We start from the raw sequence: 15,000 nt of genomic DNA on the forward strand, positions 1-15,000 counted from the left end.
AACTCTAGTGAAGTCAAGATTACCAAGAGCTCCATAAATCACTGTCTTTGTGACAGTATCTTGTTCTCTTTTGCTTTTTTTAAAAGACCTATTGTATTGAAAAGTCAATAGAAAATTGTATTCCTATAACATCCAGACAGCTTTACTTTACACTTGTATTAGATGGTTTACCAAATGAAGACTACATTCACTTGTGATGTAACTACCTGTATATTGTTGGAAATGTTTGTCATGTTATTGTAGTGAATATTATACTATGTTTGCAGCTGAAAAGACTCTTGTGGTGCTCCCTCCTGTTCTTGAGTCTATATCTCCATGAAGTGCTTGCTTAACACTACTTAGATCATTTATCTATCAAGTAATACCAGTGTGACCTTAATGAAGTGGTGAAAAAGGTTTTTAAAAAATTATCCTTGTTTTACGGATGTGTATGGGCCTGCCAAGGCTCTGACAAGCTGAGTGGGTCAGTGCTGCCAGAAAGAAATTAAAATTGGTGTGTGAATTTCTCTCATATTATTGTTTTATGACAGCATATTTTCTGTAGGGAAGAAAGAACATGTGCCTGAAGATAATTGTTCTTCCAATAAAGAGTTAACTTTATTCCATGCTTTGTGTGTGTGTGTGTGTGTGTGTGTGTGTGTGTGTGTGTGTGTGTGTGTGTGTTAGTCTTCAGTCTTACTGGCCATGAATTTATTTGGACAGGAAGGAGATAATGTGTGGCAAAATTATATATAAAAAAAAAATATCAAATCTCAATTTTTGCCCTATTTGTATTATGGTGAACCAAACAACATAAACCTCAGGAGTATTTCATTGCCACAGAATATTCCTGCTTTATCTTTTTTGTGATGACAGGTTTCAAAAAGAGAAAAAGACACTTCAGGCACATACTCATACTATTACTAACAGTGTGAATGGAGTCGTTAAGCTTGTGGTATGAGTTGTATTCCAAGTACGTATTTGTTTAATGAAGTGCATGCTGTGTTAGTCATTTATGAAGGGTTTGTTGCTCACTCTAAGTTCCTTATTTGTTTGTTTATATGTGTAAATACTTTAGTGTAGCGCCATACCAGTTGCACTCGTGTTGGTCAGGACCTTTCACCCCCGAGCTCCATATTTAGTTTCATATACAGTGTGCATAGTGGAGAATGAACATACATAACTTGTGTAAATTATTGTTATTGTTTAAGGCAACTTATATCAAGTCAGGTTAGCTTCTATGCTGTATACATTTTTTAAACCATGTGATTTAATGTATGATGGAGTAATTCGGGAAGCGTTTGATTGAATTGCAATGGGATGGGTAAGCGGCAACAATCAGCCTCAGCAAGCAAGTGTTGGGACTTTTGCCTTTATTTTCCTGCAACACATCATTCTTCAGAATAAAAGAGTTTGAAATATGTCACTAAGATTTCCTTGTTTCATGCTTTGTGAAAGTCATTATCTCCTCACAATTTGTAAAAAGTATAGAAAAGGAAAGGTATAGTGAGAGCAGAAATGAACCCTTTTCCAAACTGAGGCTGAAGCGCCACAAACAGCAGCCAGCACAGAGGGGCCAGTAGTGGTGCCAGAAAGCAACAGTGCCCATGTGTTGGCTGCCCTGTCCCACACCAGGATGAGCCAGGTGGCAGAGTTCTAAAAGACTATGATGCTAACATTGAAGGTGACAGTCAAAGGAAGATCAGTAGTACGTATTTTCTTGAGACTTGGAAGACTTAAGTGTAGTGCAATAAGTGCAATACTTTACATGTCATCATGCTGAAGCCGGCACTTCTACAGTCATTTTCTCTGTTGCTTGGAAAAGTGAGTGACAGACAGTCTGTGTCCTCTTGAGTGTAAGGTTTGCATGCCAGCCCGTATCGGAAAATCCACGGCAATGCAGCAGAGATTATTGTGAGGTGAATTGGCCCACAGAAAATTTTTGTAACAATTAAGGGAGGAAACCAGTGTTATGTTGTCTCTAAAGGGTGTATATTTTTATTTTTTCTGAGTATAACCAGTGCCAAATCTATACTGTGTTTCCCAACTCTCCCTCCCCCACTATAGCAGAGGTGCAGCCCAAGGTTATGAAATTAGTTCACCATGACAATCACCCTGGAGGCTCTGTGGTGGCCCCCATTTGTCCCATGTGTAAGGGAAACTAAATTAAGGATGGTGCAGTTGATGATGATTGACATCCAGCACCAAACATTAGATCACCCAGGGTTGTGAGGGCGTGAGGAGCTGCTGGCCAAGACAAAAATGCTACTCCAACTAGATTTGCTCTTTGGAACTTGCCTTTCACCCCTCCCCCCCATGAGATGATATATTCATGCCTTATTTGTGCTGTGTAACTGCAAGTTGTTTATAAAATTGTACATAGCAAAACTATTTTAACAGATACAGGAAGCGCGTTCTAGTGTAACTTGCACCCGCCCCCTTCCCTGGCATCCCTTGTCACAGGGAATAGTAAAGAGGAGGTATTTGGTTTGGAGACTATGCATATTATATCTATTCTAAGTATTGTATTAGAAGCTCTATTACTTTGTTTTGTGTCTTTACTCTGCACTGCAAGGAATGAGGCGACAGTGAGATGGAGCATGAGAGAGGACTGTTTTGCAGAGCTGTGGTTTGCCAGTGCAGGAAAGCATTGCCATTGTGTTGGGGTATTTATGGACCTTGTGTGAAGATGTTATAATGATGTGTTGAGAATTATAATGATGGGTTTTGATGATTTCCCTCTTCAAGTACTGAGTGTCCGTTCGTCTCTTTTAATTACGTTTATTTATGACCATGTAACGAGCCTTAACAAAACCGTGTGATCAGTGCTGATGTATTAGTCAGTCAGTATAATGATGCAGGATGGGCACTGCAAGTTCTTGATTTATGTTTTCTGTCCTCAGGATTTATTCTATATCCCTCTTACTTTGGACTTGGTCCCTTCTCTTCCCATTATTGCTTCAGATCGATCACCAGTCTTGAAATTATTTGTGTAGTTGGTGGCATAATTTTGAAGGAGGAAGTGGGAAGCATGAATTCAGGTCTTGCAGTGCCCATGAACTCTGGTCATATATTGTCAACCTGATTTGGCCAACACCAGGCCTGAACAGCCTGGCCTTCTGTCTGGCTCACCAACTCCTCTATTAAAAATGAAGAAAGAAAATTATGTAGCTCTATTCTTTCCCTTGCATCAAGTTTTCCTTCCTTTTCAAGTGACAAAGGTGTATGTGGCTTTGTACTTTATTTGGTCATGCATAAAATTAAACTCATCATATGGGTGGGAAAATAATAGTCATCTTTATTTTCATTTCCTCTACTCCTTCCTTCCTGTTGCTCATTCTTCATTTCAAAATCATCCTTACTTTTCACGAGAAAAATAATGAAAAGCTTAAGGAAGAAGATTAAGAATAAGCAGAACTAGCACAGTAGTAGTAGTAGTAGTAGTAGTAATAGTCGTAGCACCAGCAACAATTTTCTCTGTTGATTTTATTAATATTAACTGCTTTCTATTACTGCAGGAAGAGGAGCAGATGAAACTCACTCACTCACTCACTCACTCACTCTCTCTCTCTCTCTCTCTCTCTCTCTCTCTCTCTCTCTCTCTCTCTCTCTCTCTCTCTCTCTCTCTCTGTATGTCCCCTTGGAGGAAAGGAGAGGAAGAGATAAAGGCCAGAATAGAGAGTATATACAGTGCTATAAGTATGAAAACAAACACCTAAAAGTAGATCAATAAATACATAAATAATAAAAAAATTAAGACAAATATAAACATGAAATTCCCCCCATATATATACTCCCAGATTATTTATATACAGTATTCCTAGCACAAAGAGCCTTCATCAGGGGAGCAGCACCAGAGAAAGTAGGTTGAGGAATGCTGCAGGCTGGTCAGCATGTAGCCAGTGGCCTGCTCCTTCGAGGTAGTGGAATGAAGCTTGTGGAAAGATTTCTTCAACTGCCTCCTCATCTTTAGGCCTGCAAAGAGAGAGGAGAGAAGGGTGAGTTACGGGCCAGTATTCTGAAACTTTTTGCTCTCTCACATCGCTGCTTTCCAAAGGCTCCAGTTGAAGATACTTGTGTTTTCAACTCATGATGTGTTTCCATATTCATTTACTTACTACTCATTACTACTTACTACTCACCTTAAGTAGTCTGAGAGTGCCCCTGCAATGAAGAAAGTCTCCCCCTCAAAGGAGTGGTGAGGCAGGGAAGCAGCTGGGAATGTGGAGATGTGTGGATTGAAGTTCTTAGCTATGCCCTTAACATTGACTCTCCATTACTACTTACTACTCACCTTAAGTAGTCTGAGAGTGCCCCTGCAATGAAGAAAGTCTCCCCCTCAAAGGAGTGGTGAGGCAGGGAAGCAGCTGGGAATGTGGAGATGTGTGGATTGAAGTTCTTAGCTATGCCCTTAACATTGACTCTCCAAGTGTAGCCTCCCTCCGGGGCCTGCGTGAGGTTGGTGAGAAGAAACTGTCTGATGCCCGCCTCCTGTTTGGGGGAAGAGGTACCAGTGAGACAATTTGAGGGAAACATAAGATAAATTTAGGTAAGATTAGATAAGATAAGATAACTTTATGGCACCCTGTTGATGAGGAAGAGGTACCAGTGAGACAATTTGAAGGAAAAGTAAGATCAGATCAGATCACTTTATGCCATCCTACTGGAGCAAAGAACTACAGTGAGACAATTTGAGGGAAAGATAAGATAAGAAATACAGGGTCTAAAAATTAACTAGGACTAAAAACCACAAAAAAAAAAGGAAGAGTACATGATCAAATTTTGGGGGCAGTGAGCTCATACCATGCTAAAATACAGGGTCTAAAAATCAACAGACTAAAAAATGCACATAAAAAAGAGACGGCCTTATAATACAGCGAGTTAAGAAACTTACATTCTATAGTGAAAGACAAAAATTGAATAACAGGAGAAAGTGGTGATGTTGCTAGAAGGAATGTGTAGAGACAAGTGGAAAGAAGACTGTGTCAGTGCAGGACTATTTGCAGAGAACATGTAATGGCATATGTGAGATTCAAGCTGCATACATTATGCCATGCACACATTTGTTGCACTTGGATTCAATGACAGACAAACAGGAACAGATTAAAGAAACGATGAAAGATGAAAATGTCAAAATAAAAAAATAAATAAAATATATAAAAGGATAAAAATAAAATAGTAAAACAAGAACTTAGAAAAATATTAAAAAATTATTTAATATAAAAACCATAGGAAGAAATGACTGAAACAACACAAACATAAACAAATAAACAAAGGCGCACAGACATACACACACAAAAAACCTAATTAACTCCAACACCGACATACATCACAGGAACCACTCACAGGTATGGCAGGCTTGAGCAGGTTGTCCACATGTGTCTTGGCCTGCGGTGGGGACAGATCTGGGGGCACGGCAATCCTCAGCATGATCTCCAGGAAGCGAGGCAGGCTGGAGATGCTCTTAGAGGTGCCAACAGGTGACATATCCAACACCACCAATCTGTCTACTACTGATGGCTGGGAATAAAGAGGTATGGCAGTAATGTAGTGTCTCCAGGATTGTGAGTTTCAAGTTTGTGACAGGCATCTGAAAAATCTGATTTGTACAGAAAACTGAAATTGTGACGTAGGCCAAATTGTGCGGGTGGGTTTCTACTGTTAACAGGGTGGAAGGGGTCATGACATCATTTACAGTGATATATAACTTTTACTTTATATCTTTATTTCTATGTAGCTAGGTCTTCTTCCGTGAACCTGTTTCACTTTTTAATGTGGGAGTACGACATGAATCTACCTACCCACTTGTTGAAGAGTAAAAAAAAACTAATTCAGTGGGAAATATTTCCCGCACATGTTATATTGCTTGTTGATCCAACAGATGGGATGCATGATCATATGTGTATCCTCAACAACAACACTAAGACACCCCAAGCCAGCATGACTCAAGGAACCACCAAGGAAAAGATTCCAAAGTGGCAATGAAGAAAAATGGAATGCTTAAACACTGTAAACAGCTTCCTTAACACCTAACACAGCTACCTTACCTCCATCAACGCTGTGGCCATAACAGCACGGCCACCCATGCTGTGCCCCATCAGTGTTGCAGTGGGAATGCTGTGCTGCTGCATGAAGAGAAGGATGTCTTCTGCCAGGAGTGGGTAGCTGTGATCGTCAGTGTGTGGGGAGTCACCATGGTTCCGTGCGTCAACAGTGAACACCTGGTGAAGGAAACTGTCTGTCAGCTTTGTGGTGCCCTGACTCTAATAAATATAAATAACGGTAGATAAAGTTGATCTCTGGTATTTCTGATGTAATGACAATGGTACAAGTAAATAATTCTTTCTATATGTCTTGTTGCCAGAAATAATCCTTACAGATACATAATAATAATAATAATAACAAGACTCATAATATGAATAAACATTTCTACCTTAAGTTTTGCAATTTACTTTTTCATTTACTTATCTTCATTAATATAATAAACATTTCAACATTGTATCTATCAATCTGTACTGTTGACTGGCATAGCTTTTACACAGCATCCTCATATTTCAGCACACAATAATTTCAGAGACAAGAGCCATTCACTATTATCATTTGAATTAAATGAGCAACAAAAGCCTAAATGAAACCAAACACAAGCCACATCACCTCCATGCCCATCCTGGAGGCGATGGCTTTACCCAATGACTTCCAGTTAGTCTTGGAGCCCATGAGGCCATGCATGATGATGAGGGGCGGCTGACTGCTGGTGGAGTCTGGCGGGGAGTGCAGGGTGTATGACATAGGAACCCCTGCACATCTGTAACAACATCATCACCATAAAATCAGTCAGTCAATCAATCTCCAGATCATATCTTACTGGGAAGCAGCCAAACACTACCTTAGAGAATAATGACAAGGAAAAATATTATGATGCCTGTAACCATAGTATGCACAAAATTGCTTTTTTAAGCAAGAATGTCAATAGCCAAAGGCAAAAGAAAATTATAAAAATAAAAAATAAAAAAGGTTGACTTAATGTCAGGTTCCATAGTGTTCTAAATAGAAGAATGAAATAATGGAAGATAAATGTCTTGAAACTCTCTTGACAAAACTTGATTCATAGGAAGGAGAAAATACAAAAGCAGGCAGGGACTCTTGAGTTTACTAAAGAAAGCAATGAATGATAAAGAATATTGAGTCTTGCATTAGAGAGGTGGACAGAATAGGGATGAGGCAAAGAAAGAAAGCTCTGTGCAGTGAGGGCATGAAAGGAGGGGAGGAAAGCAGTTTTTCTATCGCAAAATAAGAAGAGCAGATCATGTGAAACTAGTGATGCAAGATAGTGAGGGATGCAACATTGCAATGATAAGATAAAATCTGAAGACAATCACTTAAAATGAGAGGGGTTGATAAGACAAAAGTGTTTGACTCCACTCCGTTTAATAGCAAGGTATGAGCGGAACTCTCCTATCATATTTGTGGAGGATATTCTATACATGGAAAGATAAAGGCTATTGCTTAAATTTCCTGCCTTCCTGAAGTTCCTTATTTTATTTATGCATCCTCAACAGGAATATACTCATACATCCATCATTTCACAATAACAATCTATCTGATCGCACAGATCTATCTGAGATCTAGTTTTACTATAAACTTACAATGCACCCATGCTTAATTAAAGGTCTGCCTGGTTGATAGGAGGCCAGTGAGGCTGGTCCTTCCCTGCCTGTCCCGGACACACACACCGGCCAGGCTGCTGCCTCACCTCACAACACTGCTGGAGATCTGCCTCCTGAGATCGTCCCTGAGTCCTTTATGGATAGAAAGTTTCCCCCAGCGGAGAATATTGGTCCTGCGAAGAAGTTGCATAATCCCGTGGTGGCAGAGAGCGGCAGGGCGGCAGGCGGCTCACAACAGCGGCAGGTGGCGCCCCTCATCACAACACAACACAGCTGACCGCCACACCGCCACCCGCCGGCATGTTGCGCTCATGTCCAGGCATTTCACGCTCCCTGGGGCGCACCGTGGCCTCATGTCGCTCCCTGCACACCTCAGCTGGGGCGTGGAACTACAAGAGTAACGTCAATCTGCACAACATCTATCCCCAGAGTGACCTGGACATCACCAAGCCTCAGGAGGTAGGTGGACGCTGTTCTGTTTCGTGTCATAAGCATCAAAATGTGACGACTAATGCATTCCTCATTCACCTCGCCTAACCTAATCAAGCCACACCCAACACATCCTTATCAATGCTAACCCAGGTATTGCTAGACAGTCATAACACTTGGACAACTTGCTGGTTGGGAAGGCGACAGGGAGAGTGGAGTGATGCACTACGACTGATGGCATTGTGGGCCTTCAAGATTGAATATTGTTTGGCAATCCAAGCAATTATGAGTTCAAAAATTTTTTTTGAAAACTGATTTGTTAGAAAAAGGAGGCATTCGGTAACCAAGGTTTCACTGTACGAACCAGCCAGATAGCTGGAATGTACTGTACTTGTAATATGAATTTGTTGTAAATTATTCTCATTTATTTAGGCATAGTGATGAACACTAAAGATTGTAACTCTCCCTTTTCATAAATGAAATGTATTTACATTTATTTACTGTGTGTATTCAGCTTACCCTGATTCTGTCTCACAGATTCCCAAGACTGAGGGAAATAACTTCTCAGGATACATTCCTATGGGTGAGTTCCAGAGACATGTTAAAATCTTATCCAGTGTGTGCCACCTTTGTAAGTGTACTCATACCTTCCACTCTGATCCATGAAGGTTACCTTATCCCATCTCTTCTTGTTGATCCAGACATTTTTTTTTTTCCATTTACTTTATATAGGCACTGTGAAGTTTTGATCCATGATGTTTGTAAGACTTGGTTTCAATCTATATGTTGGAACTTGTAGAACACCTTTACTAACTGGATTGATACTGATGTGAACAGTTACTCATCCTGCCTCATGTTCCCAGACAAGGTGCAGTTGACCTACTCTCGCAGCAGTGGGCCGGGTGGCCAGAATGTCAACAGGATCAACACCAAAGTAGATCTGCGCTTCCATTTGGCATCAGCTGAGTGGCTTTCCCCTGAACTGAAGGAAAAGTTGGCAACTAAGGTACTTTTCAAGAGATAATTTTTTTTATTATAATCAAGGGCATGATTTTTCCTTCATATTTTCCCTTGTTACACTATTCAAAGATAAGATTTGACGATGACTAAATGGAACAGTGAAAAGACTAGGTATCTAATAGTGTTTTATCCTTGGTCAACTCCTACTAGAAATAAACATTGATCTAAGTGGTAGCCTACATACTATTAGACAAATGATATGAGCACACTAAAGAACCTAATAACACTATGCCACACACCACAAACGAGCAACGTGCACTACACATAGCTCAACTAAACCAGCCACCACATAAACACACAACGATATCCATCCGTAATCATTCCTGTAAAACCCACAGCATAAAACAAGCATCACTTCGAACGGCTTCCTGGTGATCCGGTCAGACAAGACACGATCCCAGCAACTGAACGTGGCTGAGGCGATGGACAAGCTGCGTCACCTCATCTACACAGCAGCCTTTGTCCCTCCACCACCTGCTGCCGAGGACATAGAGCGTGCACGACGAAGGTGAGAGAGAGAGAGAGAGAGAGTGAGTTAGTGAGTGAGTGAGTGAGTGAGCGTATATACTAAACACTATATTTTCTGGTTTCTTTCTTAATTGTTGAGGGAGCAAGGTATATATGTACTAGTACACACACACACACACACACACACTCACGCATGCCCGGTAGCTTAGTGGTTAGAGCGCTGGCTTCACAAGCCATAGAACCGGGGTTCGATTCCCTGGCCGGGTGGAGATATTTGGGTGTGTCTCCTTTCACGTGTAGCCCCTGTTCACCTAGCAGTGAGTAGGTACAGGATGTAAATCGAGGAGTTGTGACCTTGTTGTCCCAGTGTGTGGTGTGTGCCTGATCTCAGGCCTATCCAAAGATCGGAAATAATGAGCTCTGAGGTCGTTCCGTAGGGTAACGTCTGGCTGTCTCGTTAGAGACTGCAACAGATCAAACAGTGAAACACACACACACACACACACACACACACACACACACGCGTAGTGTAGTGGTTAGCACGTTTGGCTCACAACCAAGAGGGACCAAGTTCGAATCCCGGAAAACGGTGAGGCAGATGGGCAAGCCTCTTAATGTGTAGCCCCTGCTCACCTGGCAGTAAATAGGTACGGGATGTAACTCGAGGGGTTGTGGCCTCGCTTTCCCGGTGTGTGTAGTGTGTTGTGGTCTCAGTCCTACCTGAAGATCGGTCTATGATCTCTGAGCTCGCTCCATAATGGGAAGAGGCTGGCTGGGTAACCAGCATATGACTGAGGTGAATTACACACACACACACACACACACACACACACACACACACACACACACACACACACACACACACACACACACACACACACACACACAGAGAGAGAGAGAGAGAGAGAGAGAGAGAGAGAGAGAGAGAGATTCTTACTTCCACCAGACAGCCATTCTTACCTCCACCCACACTGCAGACACGAGGCATCAACGAGGGAGCGTTTGCGGCAGAAGAAGTCTCATTCCATCACCAAGCAAGGGCGGCGTGCACCTGAACTCAGCTAGCAATGCATTATTACCTCCTGGAACACTTATACGTAACTGGTGCCAGGTTTTCTTTGGGATGGAATTGAAATACAAGTCATGTGTATCTACTTTTTTATGATATGGATTTAGTTTTCTAATTTTTTTTCTATCACATGGTTATATATGAAAGTTAATTTTGGAGTTGATTTAAGCAATTTTTTTTCCAGTTCTATCTTTTTATTGTTTATGAGAATGGATTCTATGAGTCCCATATTCCAATCTTGTATAAATTTTTTATATATGTTAATTTAAAAATGTATATTGTCAGGCTAGTATTTAGAAATTAATTGTAGAGTGAGAGAGGGTCAGTAGAAGTAAAGAACATGAAATTTAGGAATCAAAGGAAATATTGTCTGATTTACTAGCTATCCTTTTCAAGTTTGCTGATTGATGCACTCTTGCCACACTTAAACCTTTTCATTAAAGTTATGTTCACTTTCATTGTTGATAAGTGTTGTCTTAACACCTTCAATACTTGGATGCATTTTTATCTTGAGTTTTGGATATTTTTAGATGATTTTATTTACTATAGGAAGAATCTATTGAGGTCAGAAGGTTAATGGCCAGAATCTTCACTATTCTATTCCCCACATAAGTTTCTAAAGCTTTATAAAATCACCAAATAGTAAGCAGAATAGATATGAAAATGTGTTATAGTACTGAAGGAACTAAGATGATTATAGTAAAAAGAAAGAAAGGAACGTTCTTGCAATGAGAGGTAGCAGGAGGGACTAAACCTTTCAGAAGAGCACACACCTGCTTACTAGTGGGCCAGCAGTTATCGGTGAAGCCCAGTGCTGCTGGTCAATTTTTGTCTGTCCTGCCATCACAAAATTGTCAGGAAGAGATATTTGTTTTTAAAAGGTCTTTAAAATTCAATTGAAGTCACAAGTTTATTGCCTGAAGTGTGTAACAACTGAACAAACTCCATCGTTCCTTAAGGATATGTACAAAACACCACAAATTGGTTCAACATTTACTGATAACAAGAACTTGGTAAGGTAAAATGGAAGTCAAAAGGGTGTACCAACACACACACACACACACACACACACACACACACACACACACACACACACACACACACACACACACACACACACACACACACACAGTCATCAGGTTTACATTTACACTGACAGGACAAAGAAAACATTAAAGCTCTGGAATACACTGGCAGTAGTTTCATCTCCATCCTCCTCCTCCTCCTCCTCCTGCTCCTCTTCCCCTTGCCATAACTAACACTCTGTCTTCTCTCAGCACCATCCTCAGCATCACTTCTTCATCATTTCTTCATTCCTGGTGTTAATGTTTTTACTCCCATCATTCACTTGTCTCGTTTCTAAGTTCTTCACCACTACATTCACATTGCTTCCTTTCACCACAGTGCTAACATAGTCTGGGTGGGGAGAGGCGAGGATGGTGCTGAGGGGTTTTGTTAGATGATGTGAGGTGTTGGGTGTGTTTCTTGGTGAGTCTGGGAGAGGTTATGCTAGGATTTTCCTTCACTTCTGCTGGCTGGCAGCCTGTCCCACCCCCCAGTGTTGGTCTGTGGGAGGCAGGGTAGTGGCTGCACCTTCATAGCGATCTCTGTTAGCAGGGAAGGAAATAACAAAACCATATAGTAATGAAAACTTTAAAAACTGGAGGCAGTTTCCAAGTTTTTAAGAGATTCTTAAACCATACTTAGTAGAACATCAGATTTAATCTTGCTTGTTAAAAAAAAAATTGTAAAGAATATAAATATATATATATATATATATATATATATATATATATATATATATATATATATATATATATATATATATATATATATATATATATATATATATACACACAAATATGATTCTCTCTCTCTCTCTCTCTCTCTCTCTCTCTCTCTCTCTATATATATATATATATATATATATATATATATATATATATATATATATATATATATATATATATATATATATATATATATATATATATATATATATATATATATATATATATATATATATATATATATATATATATATATATATATATATATATATATATATATATATATATATATATATATATATATATATATATATATATATATATATATATATATATATATATATATATATATATATATATATATATATATATATATATATATATATATATGTGTGTGTGTGTGTGTGTGTGTGTGTGTAGAGAGAGAGAGAGAGAGAGCACATTATTTGAGTGCATGTTCCTTCCCTGAGGGAGAGTACGTGTTGGCAGCCATGCCAGCTTGGTGTAGAAATGAGGAAGAGCAAAGGATGGAGGAATTCGGAGAGATTGTGACAACCCACTCAGTAACCAGTCAAGTGTGGACATTGCTCATATCACGCCACTCTGGAACTCTTTCCTGTGGAGATACTGAGGATGGGATAGGTGAGTAGGGAGACTGAGAAAAGATCACTAGACAAGGTCGTCTGGGTGCAGAAAAGGTCGATCTTGCTCTGCTACTTGTTGTTTCGCTGCCAAGACTTAAAAATACGTGTCCGTGAGCAGAGAAAGACTGTCTCTCCGGCTTCACCGAGATATTAATTAAGACTTCTCTGACGTTAAAGTAACCGCATGGTGGTTGGTAAGATAAGGACAACTCGAGCTGCTTACAAAAGATCGAGCAGTAACTGCTTCTTGCTGTTACTTGAAATTATTTGTTCATTCTTTCATCTGTGTATATGGCCCCGTGTTGTTCACCATTACTTCAGGCGCGGTGAAAATAGCCTAGCGTGTTTGTTCTAACTAGTAATGCGCCGCAGTCACGTTTGTCCGTCCGTGCCAACAAAAACACGAGGAATACTGAAGATGAAATTAAACAAATACACAGTTCAACTCCTCGTCTTTAAAAAACTTTAGAAAATATGTGAAGTATGGCAATGCATTAACGATATTTAGTAATGCACTAGGTAAATACAAATATCTTCACACACGCACAAATGAACAAACAAATAAACCATTATATAAAACGAATAAATAGGTAAATAAAGTAAGATTAAATAAGATATGATAATAAGTTATCCTTTTGTAAGACTGGAGATGCAAGCTTGACACATCTGGCCGCACGTCGCTCAGTGGTCATTGTGTCAGTGCGTGAATAGTGTGCGTCAACTGGATCAGCTGGATTTTGTAGCGCTATTATTCTCGAACACCACTGCGCTTCATCTCCACTATTTCAAAAGGCTTTATTAAAATTTTCACGAGTTCTTCAAGGTGTTTTTACGGTTCTAGAGGTATAGTGACAAGATTTCTGCATTATCAACTGGAGAAACACTCTTGAAAACCCGCAAATCACCTATGTGGCCTTGGAAATTAGTCATGGTGAGAGAGCAAAGCATTTCTAGCAACACCTGACCCGCTCACAGGAATACAGTGTTTCACCAGGACAAGTGCGAGTCCCTGACAGCAGCAGGAGGAAGAGAGATGACAGACGAAGGTAAGTTCAATGTGTGGTTATCATGTGTTTGTGGCGGAAACTTCACTCAACTGGTGCGGTGTGTTGTGTATTATTCATGGCTGGTGATTGAGGCTGTGCTAGTGATAACCTGTTGATTTAGAGTGTGTAGTGGTGAAATAGTGAGTTATTCATGTGTGTGTGTATTGGTGCGTGTGGAGTGAACTTGATTACTCGTGTGGCGGGAATTTCACTAAACTTGTGTGGTGTGTGGTGCATTTATTGAGGCTGTGCTAGTGTGTAGTGGTGAAATTGTGAGTTAATCATATGTGTAGTTCAAAGTTATCGTGTGTAGTTGTGTACTGGTGAGCGTGGCGCGAACTTGACTACCTGTATGACGGGAACTTTATTGTACTTGTGTGGTGATGGAGGCTGTGCGAGTGGTAACGTGTTGACTCGGAGTGAGGGATGGTGAAATTGTGAGTTATTGATGTGTGTAGTAGTACTATAGTTATGATGCGTGGCTGTGTATTGGTGAGCGTGGCGCGATATTTTGGCGCGAACCTTACTACTTATTTACTGCGCGAACATGGCTACTGGTGCTGTGTGTGTGTGTGGTGCATTATTCCCGGATGGTGATTGAGGCTGTGCTAGTGATAACGTGTTTACTTGGATGGTGTGGTGGTGAAATTGTGAGTTATTCATGCGTGAAGTGTAGCTATGATGTGTAGCTGTGTCTTGGTGCGTGGCGCGGTGTTTTGGCGCGATGTGTTGGCGCGAACTTCACTATACTCGTGTGGTGCGGTGAGCTGTGAGCAGTGAGTAATGCTTTATCCTCGGCAGGTATGACGTGTTGACGCGGATTGTATGGTGGTGAAATTGTTATTCAGTCATCATTTCTACAAGTGTTGTGGTATTACAGTATCCTTT

General features: G+C 40.3%; 3 protein-coding genes across 7 annotated transcripts in view; 1 reads left to right on the forward strand and 2 right to left on the reverse strand.

The window, feature by feature from the left end:
- Nucleotides 1–3,253: 3,253 nt before the first annotated feature.
- LOC123512690 (protein ABHD11-like) lies at nucleotides 3,254–7,863 on the reverse strand. 3 transcript variants are annotated; one of them, XM_045269200.1, is made up of 7 exons: nucleotides 7,733–7,863; nucleotides 6,634–6,784; nucleotides 6,027–6,200; nucleotides 5,326–5,499; nucleotides 4,390–4,470; nucleotides 4,122–4,237; nucleotides 3,254–3,954 (listed from the first exon to the last, which is right to left on the reverse strand). In XM_045269200.1, exons 1-7 carry the CDS (start codon nucleotides 7,834–7,836, stop codon nucleotides 3,819–3,821), a joined length of 936 nt encoding a protein of 311 aa, XP_045125135.1. In that variant the 5' UTR covers nucleotides 7,837–7,863; the 3' UTR covers nucleotides 3,254–3,818. The 3 variants fall into 3 exon arrangements, with proteins under 3 accessions (XP_045125135.1, XP_045125134.1, XP_045125136.1); XM_045269199.1 differs by lacking the exon at nucleotides 4,122–4,237 and having other exon boundaries at nucleotides 4,274–4,470; XM_045269201.1 differs by lacking the exons at nucleotides 3,254–3,954; nucleotides 4,122–4,237 and adding an exon at nucleotides 4,102–4,121 and having other exon boundaries at nucleotides 4,274–4,470.
- An 83-nt stretch (nucleotides 7,864–7,946) lies between these two features.
- Nucleotides 7,947–10,996, forward strand: LOC123512691 (peptidyl-tRNA hydrolase ICT1, mitochondrial-like). The gene is made up of 5 exons (XM_045269202.1): nucleotides 7,947–8,105; nucleotides 8,613–8,658; nucleotides 8,939–9,081; nucleotides 9,434–9,603; nucleotides 10,541–10,996. Exons 1-5 carry the CDS (start codon nucleotides 7,947–7,949, stop codon nucleotides 10,626–10,628), a joined length of 606 nt encoding a protein of 201 aa, XP_045125137.1. The 3' UTR covers nucleotides 10,629–10,996.
- Nucleotides 10,997–11,528: 532 nt separating this feature from the next.
- LOC123512694 overlaps nucleotides 11,529–15,000 on the reverse strand; it is a 10,048-nt gene continuing 6,576 nt past the window's right edge. For all 3 annotated transcript variants that reach the window (XR_006677166.1, XM_045269203.1, XM_045269204.1), the window contains one exon: nucleotides 11,529–12,239. Coding sequence is in view for 2 of the 3 variants with exons in the window: in XM_045269203.1 (XP_045125138.1) it covers nucleotides 12,155–12,239 (85 nt within the window). In the remaining variant the exon portion in view is untranslated. The remainder of the gene's footprint in view (nucleotides 12,240–15,000) is intronic.

Source organism: Portunus trituberculatus, chromosome 34 (genome assembly GCF_017591435.1).
Source record: "Portunus trituberculatus isolate SZX2019 chromosome 34, ASM1759143v1, whole genome shotgun sequence".
In the NCBI taxonomy this organism is placed as follows: domain Eukaryota; kingdom Metazoa; phylum Arthropoda; class Malacostraca; order Decapoda; family Portunidae; genus Portunus; species Portunus trituberculatus.